At 38.2% G+C, this 19,001-nt stretch overlaps 1 protein-coding gene across 4 annotated transcripts in view; it reads right to left on the bottom strand.

Annotated features, from left to right (window-relative positions):
• LOC127422619 (protein PRRC2B-like) overlaps positions 1-19,001 on the bottom strand; it is a 47,575-nt gene that overhangs the window by 27,791 nt on the left and 783 nt on the right. For all 4 annotated transcript variants that reach the window (XM_051666353.1, XM_051666364.1, XM_051666372.1 and 1 more), the window contains exons 2-14: positions 17,259-17,437; positions 16,532-16,709; positions 10,124-10,226; positions 9,950-10,013; positions 9,635-9,778; positions 9,267-9,553; positions 8,581-8,705; positions 8,346-8,509; positions 8,167-8,254; positions 6,706-6,856; positions 4,136-4,460; positions 3,624-3,787; positions 1,571-1,772 (exon numbers count right to left, since the gene is read on the bottom strand). In XM_051666353.1, the coding sequence (XP_051522313.1) occupies positions 1,571-1,772; positions 3,624-3,787; positions 4,136-4,460; positions 6,706-6,856; positions 8,167-8,254; positions 8,346-8,509; positions 8,581-8,705; positions 9,267-9,553; positions 9,635-9,778; positions 9,950-10,013; positions 10,124-10,226; positions 16,532-16,709; positions 17,259-17,373 (2,110 nt within the window). In that variant the 5' untranslated portion in view covers positions 17,374-17,437. The remainder of the gene's footprint in view (positions 1-1,570; positions 1,773-3,623; positions 3,788-4,135; positions 4,461-6,705; positions 6,857-8,166; positions 8,255-8,345; positions 8,510-8,580; positions 8,706-9,266; positions 9,554-9,634; positions 9,779-9,949; positions 10,014-10,123; positions 10,227-16,531; positions 16,710-17,258; positions 17,438-19,001) is intronic.

The following is a 19,001-nucleotide window of genomic DNA, read 5'->3' as shown; positions in this document are numbered from 1 at the left end:
GAATGTGCCACTTTATTAAGTAATAGTGTGGCTAAACAATGCCTCCGCAGAAGATCAACGCCCGCTTCTACATCACTGCCTGTTTAGCACCGCCCACCGATTCACACATGTAGTAGGTAAATAACGAGAGTCTACACAGAAACCAAATGATAGAGATGGCTCTGTAGACAACAAGACACTGTGCATTGCCAAGTTGTGGAAAAACAGTCTTTGCATTGCCTTCCTTCTGATCCCAACATTAGGAAAGAGTGGATGAACTTTATTTTTAATGAAGTTCCAGACCGCTCAGTAAGAACTTGGTCCTTTGTTCACTTCATTTTACTGCGGATTCGTTTACAAACAAGGCACAATTCGACACAGAATTTTCAGAAAGATTTAAACTAAAAGACGATGCTGTGCCGACTATATTTGATCCGACAGTAATGTCTCACCACACAAGTGTGAGCAACTGTTTTTATTACGTGGTCACTATTGCTTTGTCTGTTATTACAGATCGTTTGATATGTACTGAGTATTTATGCGTTTTTAACCTAAATCACAGCAGCGTCCATCTATGAAGGATGTAGGATTTTTAAATATGCAAAACTGTTAGCCAATCATACCTGTGGGCGTTAACTTCCGAGTCTACAATCCACCAAGCCTATTAAAACGGTGTGTTACGATGTGGGGGGTCAAAACAGGACAGAAAATAGACTATTACTTCTAAATTATGATGTTTTTGATGTAAAAATCTTAATGACATTGAGTGGACCTAAGAGAAAGAAAAAAGGCAGTTCATGACCCCCTTAAGGTGTTCTGGGTGGTAGCTAGGGTGCTGCTAGGGCATTACCACGGTGTTCTGAATTGTTGTTAGTGCATACCAATGCAGTTGCTAGTGTTTTATGTAGTTGCTAGGGCATTGCTTTGTGTTTGCTAGGGTTTCCAGGGTTGTTGCTTCTAAGTCAAGAGTCCATCCTCAAATTGCTACAAGCGCTTTTCCTCCATTGGGACGAAAGGTTCTGATAGCATATCCACTTGAGCACGGTTCGGACAGGGGAAAAAGTGGTCCTAAAAACTGAAACGTGCTCATCCTCCATAACGCACTCACTCCAATGTTTACCTCTCATGCCGTCGCCAACTGATGTATTTGTTACGTACATTCCAATCATGATATCACATCACCACTGTGGAAAAAGAAACCGTAACCATGTCAACTGACCAGGATCAGCACGGTTTCGCAAAGACAACCATTCGGCCCGATGATAGAAAATCGGCATATGATATTCTGGTCTCTAGATATGACTGGAGTCCCTCCTTCAATGTACGTGTATAGGATTTGTTTCAGGTGAAAATGTAAGTGTGATATCTTCGTAAAGTAACAGCACATCTCTTCTCAACAAGACACAAGGTTCAAGGTATCATTCATGTCTGTAGCACAAACGCTGCAGGATGACTTTCACACTGAATGGTTAATACTTAGAGGTTTGATCAAATCAGTAACCAAGTATGAATAATAGTAATAGAGATGCTTGACTAAGCAAACACACTTAACCATAAAGAAAACCACCCATTATTTCACTTTGTTATTTACCAGATGAATGGACTCCAGTGGGGTAGAAATCCACAGGAGAACACCTCTGCACCATGCGGGGATCCATGTAGGGGGGCATCATCATCCAGCGCGGGTCAAAGCCCAGCACATGAGGAGGATAAAAGCCTCTCTGTGGGTGAGCAGAGCTGGACTGGGTGGGGTGACCCGACTGCTGCCATGATGACATCTTATACACCTGCTCCTAGAGACCAAACAGAAGACACACCCACTAAATTACATGAAACTGAAAAACAATTAAAAAAAACAAAAAAAAAAACAATTCAAACTTAATGAAGTACACTGGCCCGAAAAAATATTTGGACACTTTAGTCACACTTAAAATGCGTGTCATTGCATTAGATAAAATATCCAAGTGTCATCTGCAAACAAATCACACTTGATCTTTTATCAGAACTAGCTACACTGCGAGACATTTTTGCAATGAACATTGTGACGTGGATCTATAAAGTTCACACTTTGCCTCCCCTCAAGTTGCACAGGTGCTCAAGCAGAGTAACAACAGGTGTAGTTCAACACATTAACTATTAGCAGGGGTGTAAAGAAAAATTTAAAATACTCTCTTTACTGTAATCGAGTAGTTTTTCTCAGGAAGGGTTAGGCTCTGTTTGCTACTCTATGCTGTATACAAATAAACAGCTTTTAGTGTGTGAATAAAACAATATGCCTGTTGTATTCTACTCATCCATTAATGTTAGCAAATGTCTATCTATTGTTATTTCTGATATTTTCAACGCTCTTTGCTCTGCACTGATTATCCGGTTCATTGACTGAATGTTTTTTCTTTGAGTGTGATGAAACATCATTTTGTGGGCATGTGAGGAGTTGCGTTTGACAGCGATCTGTTAGAACAATAAAGTTCTGATGACAGAATAATTAAACTGGCTGTATAAAAACACTTCTACTGTCTCTCTCTATGACTGAAGTTTTCATATGTTTGTAAGCATACGTTTTAGTGTGCAGTTTGTTTGACGCTGACATCAATTACGTATAAATTATTCAAGTCGCCTCAGACATGTAGAAGTCTTTCTGCCTTTTAACAGTTTTGCATAATTTGCATTGTTTTAAACAATGTTTAGCTCGCTCTGTGGGCATTAAAGGTAATTTAGACCCTAAACATCTGTATACATTTCTGATTTTAATGTCATTGTGATTTAAAATGGTGATCAGTGTATTGAAAATAACTTTCCTTTTTCATCTCTGTAATCATGTCTCCCTGTTATTTTTTGCAAGCAGATATCTTTATCATAGATTAGTGATGTGACAGTTACTTAATTTGGAAATCTATTTTTACAGAGAAAACATCCATTCAAGTTAAAGCAGTTTAATGAGCACATGTTGAAAAGAGCTCTAAAAGGACAGAGGTGCAAAAAAGGGCCTTTGTGTTTTAAAAGTTAGCAGTCAAAAATAAAACTGATAATGATATTTTTCAATTTCTTAAAAGGAAACGTGAATCCCAGTATGTATGCTAAGTTAAATTGCAGCATACAGTGTTTATTAGCATTCGCAATTCAATCCTCACTACTCATGAGTACTTTTTCCCACTCTTATTGGAGTAGTTTTTAGGACAGGTACTTTAACTCAACTCACTCTACAATTTTTGGCAAGTAAAAGTACTTTTACTCGAGTATGATTTTTCAGTACTCTCTCCACCTGACTATCAGCATTTTTACTGGTAATAATTATATTATTTGAATTAGTATTTTAACAAGTAATATTAGAATTGTACTTATAAAATTCACATCCTGCAAGTTAATACTGTTTGCCTCAGATCCACTAATATTTCATCACCACAAAGTGTCAATACTTTGTCTTCATTTTGAACACAATTTATCATTGGAAACCTAACAAACTTCTTTTTGGGAAATGTTTTTGATATGATATGTAGCTTAACTGTGTAATAATATTTTTCTGCTACTGTACATGTTTACTGGCAACAGAATGAAACCGTGCAACATAAGCTGTTTTGAAGTGTTTTTTGAAGCGCTGCTCAGTCTAATCACTGAGCGTTACTGGATTAGAAGGTAAACTTCACCTGCTGTTGTTGCTGTTTCTGAAATCGGGGCGGTACAGGCTTCTGATACCGACTGTAGTCGGAGAGTGGAGAGGTGGACTCAGGACCATCATCATCATTGTGGTAGTTACAGCCTTCATCCTTATACTCCTGACTGGATGACTCAACAGGTGTCTCTGACACTTCTGTATGAAATGAATCAAAGTGTTAAGAAAACAACAAAGCGACAACACAGATAATAAGTTATTCAATGCTGTTGTCTATTTTTGAGGATATCAGCATGATATTTTTATCTAATTAACGGATTAGTCAGTGATCAGTCAATCTGGATCCAACAGTGAGATTGGCTAGTTTATACAGAGTTTGTTTTTAGATTTCTTAGCAGAGGTGCTTTAATAAGCAAAGAATTACAGAAGCAACTTCTTGGAAAAAGGCTTTAGCGTGACGACGGAGTGCTGTGTAGACCTTTAAAAGCATAGCCAATAAAACTGAAGCTAAAATGTGCATTCGGTCTGCACTATGTTGTGCTGTACCTTTATTGCCATACTGCCAGCTGTCCTGGTGTTGCTTGGAGGACTTCCTGCCTGGAGACTGCATCAGCTCTTTGCTCTCTGTTTCTCCAGGGCGTGTGGGTTTCTCAGTCTTGCCAAATTTCTCATCCAATTTCTTGAGTTTCTCTGCACAGGCAGCGAGTCTCTCCTCACGAGCTCTCCTCTCCTCCTCCTCGCGTCGTCTACGCGCTCTCTCCACGGCTTCAGAGGTGTCAGCCGAGACAAACTTCCCTCGAGGAGGCGCCTGACGGTGCGGCTCCTCCTGCTCCTCCGTGGACTCACTGTTTACACAGTTCTTCTGCTGGTGCTGCGAACCACACACACACACGAACAACAACAATTCACACTAGCGCTCTACAATCAGATTGCACTGATGCTAGAACCTTAAAGTCAACATGAAACTGCATTCACAACCCATTTTACTACTGTAATTTGAAGCATTTCTAAGTGAAACGGAATATTCAACAAGAAAAAAAATGTAGGACAGGGACTTTATTCCCAGGGAATTGATTGGATTGTTCAAATTGGTTCTCTATATGTAGGGAAGCGGTTAAGAATAAGAGGGCTTGATGACATCAGCTGAGCAGGAGCCAGAGCAAATGACTACATTTTGATAAACTGTCTCTTTGGAATACTGTGCTGATGAATCGTTCACAATAAGACCAGGAATTTGTATCGAGGTCGACCAATAGTGGATTTTGCCAATACCGATAACAAAGGTAGGAAAAACTGGCCAATAGGCGATTAATCGGCCAATAATTTTTAAAATGTATAATATGAATGAAAACTTTTCACTTAAATGTAAAACAGTGCTGAACTTTAACAAGTATCACTTTCAATTAGGGATGTCCCAGTACCATTTTTTGGAGAAAGAGTACGAGTAACGACACCTTCTGTTACCTGCCAATGCCAAGTCCGATACCTGTTTTTTGTTTGTGTTTTCTGAAAACTATATCAACAGATTTCAATTTTATCATCAAAATGGTGTTTAAATAAATGAATTAATTAAAACTTTAATCAAATGAAAATATAACAATGAATTTTCAACATGATATTGTATTTTTATTATATGACGTGCTTATATACACAATCTCACAGCACAATCCAAAATACAACATTGGAGTTTTATTTTGTCAAATAAAGTGCTGCATAACAGCATCACAGATGTGAGATATTGATTCAATATAATACAATTCCCATTGATATATTATTAGTAGTAGTAGTAGTAATACAGTGAATATTATATAACTTTACAATAGTGGTATATTTCTGTCATACTTTTTTCATTTAAATTGAGCTTTTATTTTGAAGTGTTTGTGTGATGGCGGTAGCTTTCCAGTCGCTGCGTGACTCAAAGTGATTATTAAACTGCAAAGCCTGCTATTTTATTAAATAAGTATGTACTCTGTGTGTGCATCTGCATTTGTGCCCTGTTCGCTGTCATCGATGCTCATGACGGTGTTTTCCCAGTACGAGTCAAGGAGGAGCTTTAAAAGGTACATGCGGTGCAGCAGGGGTCTGCACAACACTGTGTCCACACATTCACTAGTGCTCTGCTCACATTTAAAGCACACTGCGCACGCAAATAAACTATATATGTCTCTCATTAAATCGCAGCTTTTGCGTTAAATAATCTGACTAGGACTGTTTACATAATGACATTCATATGTCAGGTGGTATCAGTTTTTAGTATCGAAGCATTTTTATGAGCACGAGTACATGAATGTGGTATCGGACCCGATTTCGATACCAGTATCGGGACATCCCTACTTTCAATGGCTATACTTTATACATTTCTCCCACATTGGTACCTACTCCAAAGCCTATGCCATCTGAAATGAATGGAAATATTAATTAAAATATTACAGGTCAAATGTGTTTGGTGTTCATCAGTACTGACAATATTTAATATTTTATTTTATTGTCATATTAAATATATGATGTACAAGAAAGTGGGAGAAAAAGGGATAGAAATAAAATCAACTCATCACATCTTTTAAAAAGTACATTTTAGAATGACATTGTATATACTGTATTATATGTGCCCTCAGACGAACACATTGTATTATATAACAATGTGCCCATCTCATGAATATCACATTTATATTTCAGATGTTTATATTTTACCATGCTCTTAAGTTTTTTTTTAACATAACTACGTCATAAAATAAGGAAACTTGGACAGAAGTTCATTTAGTCAGAACGGAGAAAAGTTTGGGAAACTTTATAGTCCAAAAACGATAAAACTGTTCCTGTGTGCGTGAATTCACGCAATGTCATTTGCTAGCGCTTGGTCTTCTGAATCAAGCGAACAGCAGAGCAAAAGCAAAAACTCAGGCAGCATATTCACATAAGGTTGGCATTAATGATTGATTTAATACTGATATCGGTCGACCTCTAGTCTGTTCCACATACAAAACTACTGTATTTTTTCATTGTATGGAACATTTTGCTAAACTTCTTTCATGTTCCATGGAGAGAAAAAAAGGTGAGAATTTGTTTTTCCCTTTTTAGATAAAGCATTTCTATTAAACAAGTTCAAAGCTAGTCACCTGAGATTCAGTAGAGACGACAGGTCCATTGGTCTTTCTGGAGAGCAATGGTTCTGGCTGACGTGTGAATGTGTCCTCAGTGTCCTGCAGGTATGGACCTTCTCCTGAGCTCTGAGAAGAATGATGATCCTGATGATTGTCCCAGTCATCCCTGAAACACACAAATACAACATGTAAAAATAATAATAAATCACAAGAACACTTCTGCACCGCTGCTGAATCTACAGTGCCACGACAAAAAGAAATAACATTTTACCAGAGTTGTGAGTTTGCGGTCCGAATTAGGGCTTCAAAAATTATCTCTCAATTATGTATTAGCTCTGAAATGGCTCAAGTGTTTTTTTTTGTTTTGTTTTTTAATTACAGGAACCATCATTTCATACAAATAGCCATTGTAGCCAAGTAGATTTAATATTTTGAAAGTCACTGAATAAAAATCTATTTAAAAGTAATGAAGACATGTTTACCACAAGGGAGAACTACATTTAATCATTTTCATTGATATGCACTTTTATATTTAGATTCCATACACAATTATACATATTAGCTTCATAAAAAGCATTATTTATATTGATATATTTTTACCAAAACATTGTGAATGAACAAGATGTGCAAAAACTACTCCACTTACTGAATTTAACATAATACTAAATTATTACTGTGGGACCCAATCAAGTTTACTATTATAATACTGCATTATCATTATTATTTTGAGGATTAGACTTGTATTATACAAAAGTAATATATTTCTATCCTAATTCACCTTCAACTGGGGCTTTTATTTTGACACTGAAAGTGCTGTGCATTCCACATCTGGTGAAACACTGTCCTCTCTTCCTTTTTTGTTATTCTGTGCTGTGTTTGTAGATTTGAATAATAACTTGCAGTGGTTACTTATGTTTGGACTTGCAGTACTATTTTCATAGTGCATGTGAACTGCTCTGAAAACCTCATTAACCCCTCATGTGCACAAAGATCAGCGCATCAGCCGTTTCAGCCGACCATGTTTATCTGTCATTAATCGCAGCCTTGTGCAGTTTAATAATCACATATCACCATTTTTATGTTATTTTGATTAATTGTGCAGCCCTGAAGGATCGTGAAATTAGTCTAATGATGCGCTCTTTATGAACCAAATGGCCAAATGAAAAGTCAGCAAAATCATTGCGATTATATTGTAAATATTCAATATAATCGCCAGCCCTAGTCTGAATCAAAGAAGTGTGATGAGATATAAAGACTGGGTTCATATGACCTTTTCTGTGGCATCAAAATTGGTATTGAGAATCGTGCACTTAACTAGTATTGGTACAGACTACTAAAATGTTTGTATTGTGACAGCACTGTTCATGAAAATGAGTATTTCACATTCACAAAAGCGTTGTTGTAATGAATCTATTTGTTTAGTATTCAGAATTCTGGAAACACTGCATACAGACTTTAACACACAGGCGCACTCACCAGATCTTATTCTTCACACATGTGGAGTGATCTTCCTCATCATCACTGAACTTCAGCTTCTCACTGTAATCCACTTCCTCATGAAGACCTGAAGAACAGCAGACCATCATCCACTGAACACATTTCACAACCGATTCTGAGAAACAATCAACTCAACTGTTGTTAGAGGGAGCACTCACCTGCCCAGCCGTCTTCACAGTCATTGTCCAGTTCATCCAGGTCTTTCAGGTCATCAGGGTTGATTATGGCGGCACGGGGGGCTCTATCTCCTGGCCGGCGGATCGGACGAGTGGAGGGGCGTGGGGGGATTCGTGGGACATGGTTTTCTCTCTTTACATCACCACTACAAACAAAATAAATCATTCTATAGAAACAATTGATGCTGGATTCGTTTAGTGATGAATGAACTCTTACTTGACCGGCTCTGGCGCAGGGAAGGCTGGTCTATAGGTGAACCTGGAATCGAAGCGCACAGGGGCCACAGTGGCGGGGCCGTGATCTGAGGAGCCCGGAGCTTCACGAGTGTCTTTAGGGCACATCTGACAAACATCAATGGTCAAGTAATTTTAAAAAGGGTTTAACCACATCATTATTGATACACAGATTTTACACTATAACAAATAATCTATAATATAATATAATATTATATAGATCTTACCATTCTGCCTGTTTAAGCATTCACACAATCCAGAATTTTACAAGCTTCCAATATCAGCCCTATTATTCTGAAACAAAGGCTAACAGTGGCTGATAGTAATATGGTTACTGCTATGGCGGGCACTAGATGAATCTCTCGAAACAAGTCACAATGCAAAAAGTGTTTAAAAAAAAAAAAAAATAGGCTTGATTTTCTTATGCTTTCCTCTGATTTGGAGGCGAATAGTCACTTTCACACACAGTTTTTCCCCCAGAAAATTAACAGCATTTTTATACTTCGAGGTTATGTGAACAACACTCTTTGGGAAACACCGGTAAATCACCTTTACAATACACTACAAACTTTTGTCTTATTTTTACGTGTTCTTTTCCTCTACAGTTTGACCCTTCAGTATGTAGAAAAGCTTTCAGCTGAAATAAAGTGCAGAGCAGCAGAGACTCACAAAGGCCGGCAGCATGTCGTGGTATGTGGTGGTTTTGTGGTGCTGGTACTGCAGGGCTGATGGAGCAGGCCGGCGCACAGGCTGAGCGGGTCGCGGTGTCGGCTCCTTCACATCACATGATGGCACAGCTGCTGCAGTGGAGGAGGAGGAGGAAGAGGGGGGTGGAGGAGGAAGGGGTGCTGCTTCGGCTGAGGCACTGCTGCTCTTGTTTTCTGTATCTGAGAGAACAGCAGACAGAGCCGATGGCTGCAGGTTCCTCCCACCTCCCTCCCTCCAGCTCGACACATCTGACAATCACAGAAAAACAACATTAATGCCACATCAGTACAATTTACACACATGAATGAGGCGAGAAGGGCTGCACTCACTCTGCGGGCGGAGGCTTGGTCCGGGCCCATACGACGGATCGAAGACGCTTCTTTCCTTGCCAGCCTTGTCCTGTTCTCCTGCTGCTTTCAGCGTCGGAAACTCCTCGTGAGAGAACGGCTGCAGTCGGCTTGAGACCTTTAAACCTGTTACACATCAACAACACTTCACAATCACAGACTAAACCACTCGTACCAGAAAACAAAAAGATTATTCAAGCCTGTGATCCACTGAATTAATTTCTACTGGCACTGAAGACTACATGAGTCATAACCAATGAGCAATAAACACAGACGAATACACAAAAACATTCTTACCATCTGGATCGACTGCCTTTCCATTGAGCTGAGCCCATTGCTTTGGTCCACCTGTGCTTGTGCTCTAAAGAGGACATCAGACACACATGACTCTCACTCATGTCTCTACATTCACTTGAACTCATATGAATATAATGTGAGAGCAGTCAGCACTACATGGAGTGTTGTTTGTACCTCGTGGTTGGTTATTGGCGTGGGCTTCTGAAGATTGGACACAGATTTCTGTAAAGCCAGCGGTGGCTGCGACTCCTGCAGCTGTGCTGATGATGCAACGGAACTGATGGGGAAAGAAAGGACATCACTAATCATCCAATCAACAAATCAAATGAAACCTCTATTGCAGCACACACTGTCATGAAAAAGTGACAATGAAGAGAGCTGCAGATAGAGAGAACAAAGCAAACGCAAGTTAATATGAGGTACAACTACAAACAGCTTTTAATATTTTTGACATAGGTGTTTTGTGTTGCAGTAATAAGAATGAATTTTCACTTAATCCAAGAGCAAAAAAAAAAAAAAGACAGCATTACGTTTCTACGACTTTCCAAAAGGGGGTGGGGGGGGAGAAGAGATCATGACAGAAGAGAGAAAGATGCAAAATTTACTGTCACTCCCTCAGCAGCTGTATTTGAAACACCACTTCAATTAATGCCAGGGTAATATCACATAGAAGAGCAAAAAGTTCCAATAAATAATTGAGAATCTAAAAAACGTTTGCTAGATTTAGGGATGGGACACTATGGTTATTTTGTATATCGAACTGAATCCTGGGATAAGGTTCAAAATTTGATATAATCTCGATTCAATATAATAACACTTAAATGACAAAATTTCTTATTTTCTGATAAAAATGCTCAAAATATAATTTCTCATCAAAATAAAGTTATTTAATACACAATATAAGTGCTTGTAGTTCGGTCATATACCTTTCTCTATAAGATCACAAACAAATATGCTTTTAAAAATAGTGGGCTACATTCAGGCTGATCACGTGCAGAACAAGGAATAGAACTGAACAGAACCTGTCCTGAAAAAAGTATGTGAAATTGTATATTTATATTTTAATCATTTGTTTGTCATCATTATTAATAAAAAAAATTTACTTTGGAAAAATTAAAAAAAATGAAATTGAGTGTATAATAATGATATAATGTGTACAATTTACAAGTAATAACATTGAGTTTATATTCATTTGTATAAGAAACGCTAAAAAAAGTTAGTCACTTTAAGAGTTAAACGAGTTCTTCACAGTGTTGAGTTCAGCAAACATCAATGAGAACCTCTCAGTTTCTTTAGTGCATCCATGCTGCATGAGATTAAAATTAATATTTCTTTTTACTTTTTTATCTGATGATAAAGAACAGAAAGGATATTAAGACACATTCAATGAAAGTGGAGTGCACCTCATCTTTGATGGACACACATTATACGGAGGAAACGATCCGTTTTAATCTCAAGCACTTTTCATCAAAACAAGGCTATTTTCCAGGTATTCCAGTACTTTTCTAAAAGCTAAATTCAAGTACTTTAGTAAACCCTGTAAACAGTGTAGAACAAAGTGCAGTAGGGATAAAATCAAGTGATAGAGAGATTATGATGTTTGATGGGTCACTTCATTTATGATCACACGGAGAGAAAACAATGTTGCAAATTTCAAAATATCGAGTTATGCCACGATATGGTTCATAATTTTTTTGGTTCGATATATTGTCCCATCCCTATTAGCAATGCATATCGCACAGATAATGACTTGATGCTCTTATAACCATTAATACACTGCGAGCACACAAAAAATTTAATTGCCCATATTTAAGCAGATGAAGCCTTTTATCAATACTTTAATATTAAATAACATTTAAGTATATTTTTAACTGAGCTTGATGCAATGCAATCTGGGATTGCTTTCTCTGTGAGGGACACATGCGATGCTGCCACATCAGGTAAGTTCACTATCACACAGAATCAATGCATCACATACACAGGAGCAGAATCACAACTAATCCACAAACTCACAGGTGCAGTGCAGCATCACCGGAACTGCTCTCCACAAACATGCAACACACACACACACAACTGGCACGACTTTGAGCATCTTTCATTTGGTCTTTGTACAGGTCCAGACAATAATAATGTATTATTTCGTAGCCATTCTGACTTACGACAACATGTAAGAAATGCACATTTTTTGAAATAGTTATTATAAATTTCCAAGTTTGCAGCAACAGTACTTTGTAAAATGAGAAAAAAATAAATCATAAATCAACAGTCAAAAAGTATCTTAAGTACTGGGCAAGAATGAGGACAATGGACTATAAGCGATCTTCTACCGTTTATAAATATACATAGCAAAGATACTGTACTGTATTCAGGGGTCACCCCTGAGAGAAAATGTATGTAAAATCTTAATGAACGATTTTTATAATAATACAAATCTACCAAAAACAAACAATGTACATGTAAATAGTGTAGTTTAAAAATACTGTTGGCTATAGTTAAGTATAAATGGGCTGACTATAAAAATAATGGAAAGTAGAGCCCGAACGATATGGGAATTTATTTAAAATCTCCCAATTTTGGAATGCCCAATTCCCAATGTGCTTTTAAGTCCTTGTGGTCGCGTAGTGATTCGCCTCAGTCCGGGTGGCAGGGGACGAATCCCAGTTGAGACCATCAACCTGCACATCTTATCACGTGGCTTGTTGAGCGCATTGCCACGGAGACATAGCGCGTGTGGAGGCTTCATGCCATCCACCGCGGCAACCACTCCCAACTCACCACGCGCCCCATCGAGAACGAACCACATTATAGCGACCACGAGGAGGTTACCCCATGTGACTCTACCCTCTCTAGCAACTGGGCCAATCTGGTTGCTTAGGAGACCTGGCTGGTGTCACTCAGCACGCCCTGGGATTCAAACTAGCGAACTCCAGGGGTGATAGCCAGCGTTTTTACCACTGAGCTACCCAAGCCCCACGATATGGGATTTTTGAGACCGATACCGATTTTAGAGGGGAAAATTCACCGATTACCGATATGGTGGCCGATATATTTGATTTTAGAGCTGGAATAAAAACAGACCTTTTCTATGTGGATTATTCACCAATATGACTATGCAAAGGTACTCAGAAGGCTGCTTTCTTAAACAAATATTTTTATCAAAGAACATTTGACATTATTATTATACATTGTTCAATTCTAGAAATGATCACTGAGAAAATAAAATAAATAGCTAAATAAACATCAGTATTATTGTTCAGTATCAGTCAAATGCTGACCACTAAAATAAAGAATAAATAAAAATAAAATAAATAGCCAAATAAACATCAGTATTACTGTTTAGTATCAGTCAAATATTGACCATTAAAATAAAGAATAAATAAAAATAAAATAAATAGCTAAATAAACATCAGTATTACTGTTTAGTATCAGTCAAATGTTGACTATATTAATACTGCCGAGTCAAGATAAACAGATAAGCAGCGGTGTTACACCGTATTCTGCTATACAAGTTCAGGGGAAACTTTCAACGGTGGAAAACCAGACTTTTAAATATTACATTTTATAAATGACACAACTGGAATTGTTCGGATGAAGGGGGTACCAAACTGTGAATCATGAATACATGTTTACACGTTAACTTCCACTCAGCTGACAACAATGAAAGCAGCTACGTGATTAGCTAGTTAGCTATAAGCTCGTTGCCACGGAGAGTAAAAGATGGACTTTATTTACTTTCCAGCCTTGCGTCTCACCAACTAGGTAACAGCGTAGCATGAAATCAACACTCAACAGACACAATCCACCACCGCACTGTTGTCTACTGAGCTACAAAAAGATGCTCTAAAGTTTACCTTTCAATCTGCTACATTACTGACTGCACTGACAAACTATAGCTGGCTAACAGCAAACAGATGTGATAAACATGAGTGACATGGTTGTCAGGGACAGGGTTAACGTTATATTAGTTACATTGAAAAGGGAAAATTATGGGGTCATTGTTTATTAAGTTTCCAGTATGTATTTCACAAACTAGTTAACTTACTGAGACACCTCTTAACTCCGCCCTGTCTGCAGAGCTGCCGTCAGCTCTGTAAACAATGGAGTCGGAGCACGCTCTGCTGGACAAACTACGCTATGACACCAATTCTAAAGCATTGTTTTCTGCATTATATGTTCTGAAAAAAAGTTTTCATATCTGCGCATATCGGTAAAATATATGCTGATACCGATATATTGGTGAAAGGATCATATCGGCCGATAATATCAGCCAACCAATATATCGGTCGGGCACTAATGGAAATGTTTTTCATCATAATCAGAGAACTCTTAATTTCTAAGTTTTGGTTATCTTGATTTCAATGCCAGAGATGATCTTATCTATGATTGTCACAATTTTAACAAAAAACTATGTTTATGATCAATAGGCTCTAAACATGTTGATTAATAAACCAAATTTAAGACGGAGAAAAATGTTTTGTTTCTAAAGGCGCTCTGGAACCACAATAAATTGCCCTGTCACAAACCTTGCTTATCTGAACCGTCGGAGTCATATCAGACACATGAAGATTGTTTAGCGAAAGATGCCGGTACCCATCTATATTGTTGCTCACTGTATTGATCTACTGCAGCTCTACTATGCGGAGCCTCGTGTCACGAGCCGGTGGAGAAACAACTCTTGTGGAGCACGAAAGGACATTAATGAAGCGTGTTCGGTGCTAGATAAAAATATTCAAGGATATAGCGCTGAAAGATTAGCGTTACTTACACCCCAGAGAGCTTGCTGTGTACACAGCTCCATTGTTTTGTTGTGCTGCTAACCTAAAGAGTAGAAACGGTGAGATGGAGCGACCATTGTCATGTCTTGCAGTCCGGATGGAACAAATCCAGACCACGGTCCACTAATTGGTGACTGCTGGCATATAGTATTGTGATGTTTACTGCAACTTCAGTATCTGCATTCTTACCTTTGAAAACAGCTTGTCCTCTAATGATGCATCTCTCTCTCGCTGCTTTCCTCTTTCCCACCTCTCCCCCACGAATACAGAGTACAGTGTTGATTGGCCATTTACTTGTGACAAATAACCAATCCCATAATACTGTAGGCGGGACATTGAGCAAGACTTCAAGCAGAGCCAACGGAGCGCGTTTTATATTGATAGGCAATCAAATCAGACAAAATAACGATTCTGACCATTAGAAAATCATGAATGTCGGATCCGATTATCGGCCAGGCCGATAATCAGTCAACCGCTCTTCAGAGCTGCTCTGCATCGTCACTCATTTAAACAGTTTATTGGCTGTAAAGGGGTGATTCTCACAAATCCAGTCAAGAAAATTTCCTGGTTATACTTAAACCTAAACAATATCTGAAATTATCTTTAGCATAAAAAATGAAGCCTACATTAGGATATTGATACAGATTTCCCGATTTGATTCCAATTCACAAGTTCTCGATTCGATTCATATTTCATCGATTCATATGGGTATATTTCAGTTATAATGTCCATTTTGCTTACATATGAACTAAATGATCTCCCAGCTAATGCTGTAAACTAAACAGGGGACTTTTTAACTAGGTGCATTAAGAAAATATTGATTTTACTATTTTATCTTTTTAAAAATTAACAAAATCCATGTATTCCATCAATAAATATATTATATTGCCTTTATAATATTTTGTTACATATTGTTTAATTGCATAATACTGTTAGAACACGTGCAAAAAAAAAAAAACGATACCGTCTCTAAGAATTTAACTGGCATTTCTGTAAACAGCATCTGTAAAGGAGCGCAAGTTAACGAAAGAGACTCAAACTTCCCTCTCATCTGTGCTATTCATGATTAGAATTCAATGTTTCAATTTAGCTGTTTTTGATCATCAACTGACGGTAAAGAACAAAATTTTAAACAGGGGGACAAACTCGTGCGGTGAAAAATGTGAGAACGCCATCGCAGGTGTTCTAGATATATATTTTTAGTTTATTTGTTTGTTGAATTTAAAGCTTTTTTGTTGCATTTAAAAATGTAAAGTGTTTAAGCTTAAAGTAACCCTTTCAAGTGATTTTAATAAGGAAATTGTGGAAAATTTAACCAAACAATTTGTAACAAGTTAAAATATATTAAAAGGTAAAGCTTATAAGGTTTTTAAAATTAAATTCTGGTAACTCAAACTGATTCAGGGTTATTTGGGCAAACTGGCTTCAAAAAAGGTGAGTAGTTTGCAAAAAGAGACATTTAGTGGCAAATAAATTGTGGAGCTCGTCTTTGGACGCAGACACACACACATTATAGGAACAACTTTTATTCTCAGCACACAGTGAAAGCATCTCGCTGCTGAATACTCCACCACTATTCTACACAATTACTGGTGAATGAAATCACAGACATTTTTAACTGCATAGCGCAAAATTTAGTTGCAAACTCTAATGATTTCCTCTTATTGTATATGAGGGCTGCGCATAGAGTAAAAGATCGATTTAAGAATCGATATCGTGATGCATCAGAAAATCGGTATTTTTACCCACCCGTATTTAGGACCATTAAAAATGTTTGCACATTTTCATGACACTTATGGCACAGTACCTCTTTTGATCGGGTTGATCCTGCTTGTTTGCCCATCCTGTACCGTCTTTGGGCACGATAATGACGTTGGGATCGTTTCCTTTATTCTCAGATTTCAGGCTCGGCAAGTGAGCGGGAGGGGGCATGCGCCGGGCAGTGGCCACTTTGCCAAGACTCTGTAAGCCATGTCGAGCAACAACTGCAGGGACAGAACACAGAGAGCTATTTATATAGGGAAAGAGTTAAAGGAACTGTTCACCCAAACTTGACACATCACGATCATTTACACAGCACACGAGTCAACGGCACTTGGGGTCACCAACGTGTAGATTTAACAAGAGGTGTATGTGAAACTAGTGCCAGTCTCTCCTATGATTGTTGAAGTTTAAAGGAAAACAGCATTGGATTTTAAGGCCAAAGTATACTTTGTTTTTCCACGTTCCTGATTGGATCGCGCAGAGTATGTGTGACGCAAATTTAGTCATCAGTATAGTTTGTGCGGACTGTCCGTGTGTGGTACAGATTCTCAACACACAGACAGTTCTCATCTGTGTGTCGGCGGCACATGAACCTGCCCACATTGACTGTATTAAAAGACAATCACAAAGCAGTTGTAGTGCATAAGGGTCGAATGCGTTCATATTTAATCGCAGTCAAAAGAAGACATTTTGAAAGCCTGAGTGCTCGACAGTGTGCGAGATGATCAGGCACACAAAAAAGCAAAGCATACCCGAGCCTTCAGTCTTACCTGTGGTTTTCTGAGTTTCTATTGACTTTCCTTTGTACTTGTCAAATAGGCTGAGTGAGGAATACTTGCTTTTCCCATCCTTGGACTTGGTTATTTGCCCCAAACGATCGGACATTGCGATGTAATGTCATCGAGTATGGAAATTTTTCTTTGCACCTCTTCCTCAGTACCGTCTGTTTCTGTGGACACACAAAAAATGACTGTTATGAGAGGCTTTATACATCTTACATATGTTTTTTTTGAACGCAACAAGGATGTTATCAGATAGGGGCAGTGGTGGCTCAGCGGTTAAGGCTCTGGGTTACTGATCAGAAGGTCGGGGGTTCAAGCCCCAGCACCGCCAAGATGCCACTGTTGGGCCCTTGAGCAAGGCCCTTGACCCTATCTGCTCCAGAGGCGCCGTATCATGGCTGACCCTGCACTCTGACCCCAGCCTAGCTGGGATATGTGAAAAAGAAGAATTTCACTGTATATGTGCAAATGTATAATGTGTGATAAATAAAGAAAATTATTAAATTATTAATTATATTATTATCATCTTTCCTTCGAAGCACAAGTGGAAAGAAGGTCTTACTGGTGTCTGCAAAGATGTTCAAAAACACAATCTCTAACAGAATAATAATGACTGAGAAAGTGATGGAGACCTAGATGCGGCAGATCTACACACAGCACACGTCATTACATCATTGTCCACTATCAGGCAAAATGAGGGCGTGCTAGTCCCACTGTCACTTCCGGGGCTTCATCGTGTCTCCTTTGGGCTTTCTCAGGGCTAACAGCGGCTATTTACACAACACTGGAGTCTGAACAATACAGACACTAAACACACTCTGCAGGCACATTACACCTGTCAGTGTGAATACTGAATCATGGACTGGATGTGAAATTGTGCATTTAGGGGTTGCAATCATCAAAAGTAAATACTGACCGAAAAATAAAAATTGTGTCTTAATTTTTTGTGCTTTTATTACCCTTTTCACTGTCCGGTTTAGTTGTATGGAAAAGAGCTGCATGATTATTCTGCTTAGCATCTCCTTTTTTGTGTTCAACAGAATAAAGTCATCAAGTTTGGAACAACACAAGTGTAAACGACAGAATTTTCATTTTTTAGGTGAACTGTCCCTAAAGCAAAAATCACAGTTACAGTGAGACACTTACAATGGAACTGAACGGGGCCAATCCATAAACGTTAAAATACTCACTGCTCCAAAAGTATAGCCACAAGATGTAAACATTATACGAGTTAACATGAATTTAGTGTGATAAAATCACTTACACATGCTTTCACTGTGTGCTGATGCATCACCGTGGCAACAAAGCTGTAATACTAGATACAATTTTACACCGATAAGTTTAGGAAGCGATTTTTCACACTAAAATCATGTTAACATGTATTCTGCTTACATCCTGTACTTTTGAAACGGTGCATATTTTAACATTTACATACGGGCCCCATTCACTTCCAGTGTAAACGCCTTCTGTAATTCTTCTGGGGCGACTTGAAAATATTTTCTGTTTTAATCAACAAATGCTGTCGATTGAGTTAAACTTCTACTGAACCACTAATATTCCTTTAAGGAAATAATTCATTTAGATTAGTCAAATATTTTATGCTGAGATTTGATGAACACTGAAAACGCAGAGCTGTATATTTCCACACTCAGTACATTAAATACAGCATCAAGATGAGTTTTGATCAGTAAAGCACAGGTGTACATCACTGATGCTGAATGTGTCAACATG

The sequence above is a fragment of the Myxocyprinus asiaticus genome, chromosome 3 (assembly GCF_019703515.2).
Source record: "Myxocyprinus asiaticus isolate MX2 ecotype Aquarium Trade chromosome 3, UBuf_Myxa_2, whole genome shotgun sequence".
Taxonomy (NCBI): Eukaryota; Metazoa; Chordata; class Actinopteri; order Cypriniformes; family Catostomidae; genus Myxocyprinus; species Myxocyprinus asiaticus.
The sequence above is the reverse complement of the archived record's forward strand: the minus strand, read 5'-3'. Positions and strand labels throughout refer to the sequence as shown.